Raw genomic sequence first — 11,768 nt, 5'->3', positions numbered from 1 at the left:
CCTGGCCGCTTAAAAGGTGGATAAGCGCAAAGACATGCGAAGGGAGATGTAATTTCATTGGTGAATCTGATTTGATGAGTCATCATCGGGGATGATCTGTTTCCTCATGGAGTACGCTGAACAGTGTCTCCATGCCAGTAAGATAAATAGGGGAGGGTCGCCATTACATGTGCGCCCTCCCCGCCACGTCAGATAAACACGCGTAAAAGCACATGGAGCCGGTACGACACCTGTCCACCGTGGAGCTCCATGTGTTGGCTACCTTATCAACCCATAAATCTTTGTGTTCGCGCCATTTCACAGGTTCGTTTGGGGTTTTTGCTGCGATGTATGAGTTTCCCTGTGTGTTTCTGCTCGGGGCCGGTCGTTGGGCGAAGCCCCCCGCCGATTATGGCACGGGACGGCCCCGGAACCTGCGCACTTCGTCGTTTATAGCTGTGCTGTTTGAGGCGTTTGTTCGGTTGACAGGGTTTGTGGACCTGCGCGCTTCGCCTGGTATGCAGGTGCTGGTGCGAATGTTTGCTGGAGTTTCAGGGTTTGTGGTTGGCACAGCGCTTCTCCTTTTCTTGTGCTTTTCCGCCTGGAGTTCTTGGTCGTTCTGGAATGTCAGTTGTTTAGCATTTCTCTGTTGCTGGTCTTATTCGACGATTTTGTTGTTTGGGGAGGAGTCGGTCGCTGTTTTACTGAGCTCGAGGTCAAATGGTGTTTTGCTGTCAATTTGCTGTTTTGTGGTGGTGTTTTTGTGGTTTTCAGTTCCCTAATATATATTTTTCTTCTCGTTGCAGGTGTGCAGAACGTCGTTGCAGGTGTGGAGAAGGTCTGGCGAGCTCCAGGGAAGGTGGGGGAGGTCGGCGACCATGTACCCGGTAGGATTTTAATCCTACCAGCATTCTCTGTGTTTTTCAACACAACATCTCTATTTTTGGATATTTTGTAAACTTTTATGGCATTTTATGGCATTTTTTGGAGGATTTTTTTCCGAGGGTTTAGGGTTTATGGGATATTTTGAGCTGTTTGTTGTTGAAGGTTTAGGGTTTATGGGATATTTTGAGCTGTTTGTTGTTGAAGGTTTAGGGTTTATGGGATATTTTGAGCTGTTTGTTGTTGAAGGTTTAGGGTTTATCTGAAATTTCGTTGTTTTCGCTGTTTGGTTGCGCTGAAAATAACAAATTCTTTAATGGCCATATGTATGGGGCAGTGTAAGTCTACCATTGCAGTTATTTAACTATGGAGGAAGAGAAGTCCTGTTCGTTTTTGGAATTTGTTGGAATTTGTTACTCCTAGTTATTAATTTTGGTGCTTTTTGCTATGTTTTGCAATATGGATATCCTGTATACACAGTCCTTTTTGTTTCCATGCTGACGTTGCTCTCAATTGACTGATTTGAGTATATTTATAGTTTAAGCAAATATGGGGTTTTTTTTGTTGCGCTGAAAATAACAAATTCTTTAATGGCCATATGTATGGGCTACCATTGCAGTTATTTAACTATGGAGGAAGAGAAGTCCTGTTCGTCTCTGGAATTTGTTACTCCTGCTTATTAATTTTGGTGTTTTTGCTATTTTCCTGAACCTGATGTATATGTTTTGCAATATGGATATCCTGTATACATAGTCCTTTTTGTTTCCATGTTGACGCTGCTCACAATTGACTAATTTGAGTATATTTACAGTTTAAGCAAATTTGGGTTTTTTTTTGGTTGCGCTGAAAATAACAAATTCTTTAATGGCCATATGTATGGGGCAGTATAAGTCTACCATTGCAGTTATTTAACTATGGAGGAAGAGAAGTCTTGTTCGTTTTTGGAATTTGTTACTCCTGGTTATTAATTTTGATGCTTTTTGCTATTTTCCTGAACCTGATGTATATGTTTTCGGACCTCTGACATTTTCCTTTCCTCGAGATGTCTCGGACAGTGGCTGTCATATGCCACCCTTTTGTATCTTATGATGTTTTTTATATTGTCAATATAATATGTGATGCTTTTTTCTCTGAAAAAAAAAGTTCACACATTTTACAGTCGATTCCAAAACCGGTTACTGATGGTTACAGAGATAAGAGAATAAATATTTTTAGTAATGAATTATGTTCTCATACATAAAATGCATTTCAATAACTAACCCTTCTCGGGCTCCAACGATAAAACCTTACTGTATCAGTGACTTTTCATTTTAATTTAATTAAGGACGTGGATCATGTAAATGAGCAAATATGACTTATTCCTAGGTCCCGCTGATTCAGTTGTTCACTTCAAAGTTCTAATGTAAATTAGTATATGATATAATAGTTTACTCATTGTGTGAATATCTGAAGTAGTCTCTGTTTCCAGCCCGTCTTAGGGTTCACTGACTAGCTATTACAGAATACAATGGGTAGAAATTGCTTTGTGAGCATTATGGTTGAAGCATGAGCTATCAAGTTGAATGATGTTCCTTTTGATAACGGTCCACTTATTGGAGCCATAAGTGAGTTTAGAGCTTTGTACAGTGCTGCAAATTTGATGCCTTCAATGTTGAGATCGAAGGCATAAAAAATACAATGTATAAAATGCTCTTAGAGAAAAGATCATCCAAAGATTAATGGGTTGAGTGTCAAACCCATCTCTCCTAACATCTGATGTCAAAATTTATTGACCACATGAAAAGCCATTGAGCCATTGAGGTGCGAACTGTCTAGCCATTGAGCCATTGAGGTGTGAACTGTCCACTAAGTAGAAGAACCGAGACATATTAATATGGAACCACATATAGAAATCGAAAGAATGTTCAATACGGGATGATCAAGAGTATCTGTCTCAGGGTTTCCATCTGATTGTGAGGGAGTTGAGTGGACAAAGCTATACTTCTCCCTCCTTCACTTCCAGCGAACAAGGTCATCCCTCCAATTGCTCCAAGAATGGGGCTTGCACATTCAGTGGCCTTACTGTTCATTTTAATTTAATTAAGGATGTGGATCATGTAAATGAGCAAATATGACTTATTCCTAGGTCCCTCTGATTCAGATGTTCACTTCAAAGTTCTAATGTAAATTAATATATGATATAATAGTTTACTCATTGTGTGAATATCTGAAGTAGTCTCTGTTTCCAACCCGTCTTGGGGTTCACTGACTAGCTATTACAGAATACAATGGATAGAAATTGCTTTGTAAGCATTATGGTTGAAGCATGAGCTATCAAGTTGAATGATGTTCCTTTAGATAACGGTCCACTTATTGGAGCCATAAGTGAGTTTAGAGCTTTGTACAGTGCTGCAAATTTGATGCCTTCAATGTTGAGATCGAAGGCATAAAAAATACAATGTATAAAATGCTCTTAGAGAAAAGATCATCCAAAGATTAATGGGTTGAGTGTCAAACCCATCTCTCCTAACATCTGATGTCAAAATTTATTGACCACATGAAAAGCCATTGAGCCATTGAGGTGCGAACTGTCTAGCCATTGAGCCATTGAGGTGTGAACTGTCCACTAAGTAGAAGAACCGAGACATATTAATATGGAACCACATATAGAAATCGAAAGAATGTTCAATACGGGATGATCAAGAGTATCTGTCTCAGGGTTTCCATCTGATTGTGAGGGAGTTGAGTGGACAAAGCTATACTTCTCCCTCCTTCACTTCCAGCGAACAAGGTCGTCCCTCCAATTGCTCCCAAGAATGGGGCTTGCACATTCAGTGGCCTTACTGTTCATTTTAATTTAATTAAGGATGTGGATCATGTAAATGAGCAAATATGACTTATTCCTAGGTCCCTCTGATTCAGATGTTCACTTCAAAGTTCTAATGTAAATTAGTATATGATATAATAGTTTACTCATTGTGTGAATATCTGAAGTAGTCTCTGTTTCCAGCCCGTCTTAGGGTTCACTGACTAGCTATTACAGAATACAATGGGTAGAAATTGCTTTGTAAGCATTATGGTTGAAGCATGAGCTATCAAGTTGAATGATGTTCCTTTTGATAACGGTCCACTTATTGGAGCCATAAGTGAGTTTAGAGCTTTGTACAGTGCTGCAAATTTGATGCCTTCAATGTTGAGATCGAAGGCATAAAAAATACAATGTATAAAATGCTCTTAGAGAAAAGATCATCCAAAGATTAATGGGTTGAGTGTCAAACCCATCTCTCCTAACATCTGATGTCAAAATTTATTGACCACATGAAAAGCCATTGAGCCATTGAGGTGCGAACTGTCTAGCCATTGAGCCATTGAGGTGTGAACTGTCCACTAAGTAGAAGAACCGAGACATATTAATATGGAACCACATATAGAAATCAAAAGAATGTTCAATACGGGATGATCAAGAGTATCTGTCTCAGGGTTTCCATCTGATTGTGAGGGAGTTGAGTGGACAAAGCTATACTTCTCCCTCCTTCACTTCCAGCGAACAAGGTCATCCCTCCAATTGCTCCCAAGAATGGGGCTTGCACATTCAGTGGCCTTACTGTTCATTTTAATTTAATTAAGGATGTGGATCATGTAAATGAGCAAATATGACTTATTCCTAGGTCCCTCTGATTCAGATGTTCACTTCAAAGTTCTAATGTAAATTAGTATATGATATAATTGTTTACTCATTGTGTGAATATCTGAAGTAGTCTCTGTTTCCAACCCGTCTTGGGGTTCACTGACTAGCTATTACAGAATACAATGGATAGAAATTGCTTTGTAAGCATTATGGTTGAAGCATGAGCTATCAAGTTGAATGATGTTCCTTTAGATAACGGTCCACTTATTTAGCCTTTTTCATGCTCAACTTGATAATGAGAGCAACTTGATAATGAGTGCTCTCAATTTCTCAAGTGTCCCCTCAATGAATAAAATTGTTAGTGGCTTTTTCACATTTAATAAAACTTATTATGAGGTACATTGCCTCCTCATTGATTTCTGTATTTAGCCTTTTTCATACTCAACTTGATATTGAGTGCTCTCAATCATAATAAGATTGTCTGGTCATTTGATTTCTATATTTAGCCTTTTTCATATGCAACTTGATAATGAGTGCTCTCAATTTCTCAAGTGTCCCCTCAATCAATAAAATTATTAGTGGCTTTTTCACATTTAATAAAACTTATTGTGAGGTAGATTGCCTCCTCATTGATCTCTGTATTTAGCCTTTTTCATACTCAACTTGATAATGAGTGCTCTCAATCATAATAAGATTGTCTGGTCATTTGATTTCTATATTTAGCCTTTTTCATATGCAACTTGAAATGTTATTATTGAATCCCCAAACATCGCAGCAATGACCCCGAACAAACCTGTGAAATGGCGCGAACACAAAGTTTTATGCAATGATATGATGGCCAACACATGAGCTCCATGGTGGACAGGTGTTGTATCGGCTCCATGTGCTTTTACGCGTGGTTTTCTGACGTGGCGGGGAGGGTGCACAGAATAACTTATAGAAATAGTTTTATCATAATTAATATTTTACAGAAAGACATATTCCATTGAAAATTTCTTATCAACACACAGTTAGGTTGCCACAAGAAATCACTACTAGGTTGTTAGCCAAAATGTTTCTTAGGACAAGAAAAAGATACAATCTAGTGTTCTAAGCCAAAATATTTTTGTGACAAGAAAAAGATACAATCTAGTGTTGTAAGCCAAAATGTTTCTGTGCCAAGAAAAAGATACAATCTATCCAAAATCCACATCATAATGTGGTTAGAACCAAAAACATATGGCACCCCTATTCTTTATGGCCCTGAGAATCTTGAGTGCCAAAACTCCCCGAGTTACCTTCTTGAGCCAGGTAGGTTGGCCTACCAGTCAAGGGCTGATTAGGAAATGGTTGATTGATGCCATATGATTGATTCCAATTTGCAGCTTCCAACCATGGAGGTACTGAGTACCCATACCTCACATTTTCCCTACTGACCCCTGCATTAAGTGGAGGTGTGTAATGAGCATACAGAGAATTGACACCAGCTCTGGTAGGAACAAGGCAAGTGGGTAAACCCTCAGTTTGATAGTGGGGCACTTGAATGTTTATGAGATCTTGGAATAATGGTGTATTGTCTGCAATGGAGTCCAATGAGTTTGAAATAATCCTGGTTTCATCAGCTATTCTTGTATCGTTGATCATCCCTTGTTCCTTTTCAAGCATTTGTTGTGCCTTTCGTTTTTCCTTTTCCTGTCTTGCCATTTGCTTTTGTTGGTCTTTAACTTGCCTTGCTTTATCTCTTTCAATCCGTTCTTCTGCTCGACGTTGTGCTGCAACAATCCTTGCTGCCTTCTTCTCCTTGACTATATCCTTCTTTTTCTGTTTTAATTCTTGCATTTCAAATTTCTTTTTTTCTGACTCAACTAACAGGTTTATATAGTCCTCTGAGGTGAGTAACTGTGAGCTTCGGCCCAGACGAAGACTACCTGGTGCACCTTGATTTTTTTTCATTGATACTCTCTCTACTGGTAGCTTTAGGAACCGTCCAAGTGTCTTCTCCACCCCTCCCACCTGCATGTCATTGCTTGGTACTTCCCTTTCAGTATCTGTTGGAACTGATTGAACCATATCATTATCTTCATTTGATGCCTCATTATGTCCTTCATCTTCTTCCATTGATCTATTGTCCACAAAAAAATGAACAATTTCACTGTTCAATTCTACTGGTTGTGAGGGCATGTTCATGCTTTCTTCATTGGTTGCTGAGACACTATGTGCATTCATATTGATCATTGCTTCTGCTAGCCATGAAGGTGGGGTTACTTGGCTTGGCAATGTCAATTGGTCATTGTCAACTGCATGTTCAACAATATCATTAGCAATATCAGCAACAGGAATTTCATTTTCTTGAGTTGGTGGAACAATCTCCATGTTACTAGGAATTTGTTCATTGTTATATTGTGTTTCACATACAGTTTCATCATCTTCAGCATATAAGTGTCCTTGAGACAGGGAAATCATATTGCCAGCTGCAACAACATCATCTTGGTCATCTACTTCTTGCACTTCAACACTTGTTTGGACATTCCCTTCTTCCTGACCATCCACATGAAACGCTTGGCTACAACCAGTATCATGCATAAGAGCATCATAGTTCAGTGGCCAGATTCCTGTCCTCCTAAAGCCAGCCTTGATATTTGATGGTGTCAAAGCCCTTTTAAAAGCTTTACTTGCAAGCTCTGCTAGCTCAAACCTTTTCACCTCAACCCCTGGATTCTTTGCCATCCATGCAGCACGCTCCGACCTGAAATAGTTCTTGAAAGGGCCAAACACACTAACATCAAGGGGTTGCAGCCTATGAGTGGTATGAGCGGGCAATGTCAACAGGTCGATGCCTAAATTGTTTGCTTCCTCAATTGTTTGTACAGCCATGTGGCTCCCATGGCCATCTAATATCAAAAGGTGTCTGTTATTAGGCGAGACGCCACCTGGTACCGATGCAGCAAAGTGAAAAAGCCAACTTAGAAACAGTTCTTTAGTCATCCATGCATGGGGATGTGCAGCCATGCATGCACCTGGTTCACAGTTCTGTATATAGTTTTTCAGTTGATTTTTACCTTTGAATAGATAAAATCCTGGGATTGAAGTACCAATTGCATTAACACAACATAAAATAGTTATCCACTCCCTGCTCTTGGGCAAAATCTTTGGCACATTTCGGCTCCCTCTCTTGGCAATTACCCGCATGCCACAATTCCTCCCTGCCTGTAAACCTGTTTCATCACAGTTCCATATATGGTCTGCTCCATAAGAATGTTTATCGTAAGCACTAGAAAGTGTGTCATAGAATTTTTGCACAACTGCAGGGCGCAAATTTAATGCTCTGTCTCTGTCAAGGCCCTCAGCAGTACGCAATACAAGTTCTGGATGCCTTTTTTTAAACCCAAACCACCATGATTTACCAGGAAACCCATCTTTGAATGGGTTTGGCCTCCCTTGACAGATTTGAGCAACTGTTGATTTGAGTTGTATCAACTCTAGCCCATGTCCCAGTTGGGCCATCTCTTTACACCACTCAACCACCTCGGCCTCCTCCTCCTCAGTCATAACTGTAAGAGGCCCTCTACGTTTTGTATGAGTCAGTCCATTTATCCAATAATGTATTGATGAGGGAGGAATACCATGTTTTTTTGCAGATGCCCGAACTGAGTATCCATTAAACTCTATGTCGTCAATTGCAACTAACATTTGTTCTTTTGTCCATCCTCTTATAGCACTGATCTTTTTAGTTGAGCTTGCCCCTTGGACTGTTGTTGATGGTGGTTCTGTGGCTGATGCTGTGTTAACATCAGCGGCTGTCACATGGTCATTTTCAACAATGTTCCCTGGTGCATTGCCGTCATTGACATCAGCTGGCCTGTCATCATCGGACGATGTGCATCGCAGCTGCGCACCCCTTGTCACTCTCCTACCACTTCTCCTTGTACGAGCAGAGTAACTTCCTTTTGCCATAGATGCAACAACCTGTAAAATTATTGCATGCATTTAGACATTAGAATATATGTCAAATTATGCTTTATTACTTCTGCAAAAATTACTTTTTCTCTATTACAGGAAATTATCAACATGTATGTTGCATTTAGACATTAGAATATATGTCAAATTATGCTTTATTACTTCTGCAAAAATACTTTTCCTCTATTACAGGAAATTATCAACATGTATGTCACTGTTTTCATATATCATTTTCCATTTACTTTCAACAGCTTTATACAGCTAAACCAATGAGGTATGTAAACATGTATGAATTACGTCATTCTCCTTATATCTGTTAAAGATTAGGGAATACAGGTAATAAGTAGGTCTATTCAATATGTACTTACCTTATAGAGTAGAGTGTAATCATTACTAATGGTTGAATCAGTGCCATAAGTAGAACCATGGAAATCAAAGTAATGAGGAAACAGAGCTTGTTACATTAGGATATGCGTATACAGTGATTACAGTCTATCCATATGTATTACATTAGGATATACATATACAGTGATTACAGTGTATCCATATGTATTGATTATGTATTAGAACACAGTAGTTATGCAATTAGAACACAGTAGTTACATATGACTCTTTCTAACCATGCTTGTTTACCTAATTGTGTTTTCTCATTATCTCAAATCTTACAGTCATCTTACATTAGGATATGCGTATACAGTGATTACAGTCTATCCATATGTATTACATTAGGATATACATATACAGTGATTACAGTGTATCCATATGTATTGATTATGTATTAGAACACAATAGTTATGCAATTAGAACACAGTAGTTACATATGACTCTTTCTAACCATGCTTGTTTACCTAATTGTGTTTTCTCATTATCTCAAATCTTACAGTCATCTAATCCGCTCGGGCTTCCATTCTAAGAAACCATTCCTCAGTTCTATGGTCCATTCATCAGTAGTAGAAATTCACTTATTTGCATTCTTTCGACTCAATATCAAAATTTTTGCTTTCTCAATAGCTTCATGCTTCTGAAAATACATGTCTTTCGATTATGTTTCAATGTCTTTCGATTATGTTTCAATGTGATGTTTCAATGATGATTGTCAAGGTCTGAAAATATGTGAAAAATTACTAAGTTTATCAGAGTCATTAAAGTTACAATTCGTTTTTGTTCTATGTTTTAACTCATTCTGCATAGAACCCAAGCCATAATAATCGCTCAATTCCTGTAAGCTAAGCTTCAATTCCTGTAAGCTAAACAAGCTATGACTACAGTGCTAACTGCCTTTTTACTACCTACCTTTTTTTGCATTGCATCAATCTTGGGCTGGAAATGGTTCGAATGCTGGCTTTGATTCTGATGCTATTCAAGGTTAGACTCGGTCTCCGATTGGATATGGCTAGGGAGATGAAACTATATAAGGAACGGGAAGGGATGTGGGGATTGCTTGCTTGGAAGGATAGCGAGTCATGTTTCTTCTTCCAGTGATTAGCTATTGGCTATGACTACAGTACTAACACGACATACGTAACCTCTGTGATATGTAAGCTGTAATCACTATTACATTTGATTCTATGGTCTCCTAGGTGTCATAGACAATCGGTTTTACTTCAGTTTAATCGAGTTTCATTGCAGTCATTTATTTTTTATATTTTTCATATAATTTATTTAGTTATTTTGAATATTGTGAAGAACAATCTCTGCTCCAAGATTTCTCTCCATTATCTGTGACTTAATTTACAGAGCTGAGTTATGTAAATCCCCATTCCTTTGGTCCAACTTTTACAACTTCGTATGGCTCGGGCTCTCCATACCCTAAGGTCTCGAGCTCAACGAGGTGAAAAGATATGAAGGCCAATAAGATGGTCATCTGCTATGTTACTTATAATTGTGTTTTCTCATTATCTAAAATCTTACAGTTCTATGGTCCATTCACCAGTAGTAGAAATTCACTTATTTGCTCTATGTTTTAACTCATTCTGCATAGAACCCAAGCCATAATAATCGCTCGCTCAATTCCTGTAAGCTAAGGTGTAAGCTAAGGTTCAATTCCTGCAGAACCCAAGCCATAATAATCGCTCGCTCAATTCCTGTAAGCTAAGGTGTAAGCTAAGGTTCAATTCCTGTAAAGTAAACAAGCTATGACTACAGTACTAACACGACATACGTAACCTCTGTGATATGTAAGCTGTAATCACTATGAAGCTGATGATATAATAAGCTAGAACACATACATAAACTCTGTATAAAAAAGGTTAACTGTAACTGTATAGGTTAACTGTCACCCTATGGACAGAACTGTAATGTAAGAAATCTGATAAATGAAAACAATGAAAACAGAACTGTAAGAAGAATGAGTTGTAATTCATATAACTAACTTGAATATATTGGCCACTGTTTTGTGATGTTGTCTTCAAGTTTGCTGAATAGTTTGAAAGCATAAGATGAACTTCAACAGTGGGTGGACTTCTTTTATAGTTTTGGGGACTTGATTTTAATTGGTGGACATGGATGCACATGGATTGCAATGGCTTCATTTTGAATGTGTGGTATGGATTTAATTTGATGTGATCTAATGGTTGGGAATTGTTTATTTGTTGATCCATGTGCTTTGATCTGTTTTAATGAGAAATAGAGTGAGATGGGTGTCATTTATTGCAGTTATTGGGTCTGGGTATCATTTATTGAACAAAGTGGATTTAATTGTTATTGGGTTGGGTGTCATTTATTGAACAAAGTGGATTTAATTGTTATTGGGTTGGGTGTCATTTATTGAACATAGGGTGTTTAGCTGTTGAACAACACAGCAGTTATGCTGACATACATTCCTTTTCTTATGTGCAGGTAGGCATATTTATTTGGGATGCAAAGTTGCAGTTCTGATGAGTGGGGGTTGAAGTGACTGCTGTTTTGTACTTCTGGAATAGACCAGTTTGGAAGCCTTTATGGCTCTAGCTGTTTTCTACTTGGGTCAATATGTTTTGCAATATTAAGTAGTAAAATACTATTTATGGACACTTGTGGGCCCAGTCAATGTATGGGTGATTTTTGGACATAATTTAATACTTATTTATACATAATGTTATTTATTTCTGTCTAAATTTTGGTTTCAAAAGTCTTAATCACTGGTGGTTTGGTGGGACCAGTATTATATCAACTACTGGTCCCTGCACAACATTAGGAATCTCTCCCCTAGACACTTTTTCCAAGTCGTCTGCGAAAAAAAATATCTCATTGACGTTGACAGAAGAGTAGCATATCTGTGTGTCGTTCCACCGAGCAAAGGGATGTACTTTCCTTGTGTAGAGATGGTAATTTTGGTCACTTTGTGGTAAAACCTGATACATAATCCATCCATAATATCGGTGGC

The 11,768-nt window shown here is 38.4% G+C and overlaps 1 protein-coding gene across 1 annotated transcript; it reads left to right on the top strand.

Annotated features, from left to right (window-relative positions):
• Positions 1-185: 185 nt before the first annotated feature.
• LOC149176459 (uncharacterized) lies at positions 186-11,478 on the top strand. Its single transcript, XM_089423115.1, has 3 exons — positions 186-694; positions 786-866; positions 11,243-11,478. The coding sequence occupies exons 1-3, from the start codon at positions 213-215 to the stop codon at positions 11,244-11,246; spliced, it is 567 nt and encodes a 188-aa protein (XP_089279241.1). The 5' UTR covers positions 186-212; the 3' UTR covers positions 11,247-11,478.
• The last annotated feature ends 290 nt before the right edge of the window (positions 11,479-11,768 follow it).

This window comes from Pinus tabuliformis, chromosome 4_1 (genome assembly GCF_031772625.1).
Source record: "Pinus tabuliformis cultivar Carrire ecotype Pingquan chromosome 4_1, CPIR1, whole genome shotgun sequence".
NCBI lineage: Eukaryota > Viridiplantae > Streptophyta > Pinopsida > Pinales > Pinaceae > Pinus > Pinus tabuliformis.
The sequence above is the reverse complement of the archived record's forward strand: the minus strand, read 5'-3'. Positions and strand labels throughout refer to the sequence as shown.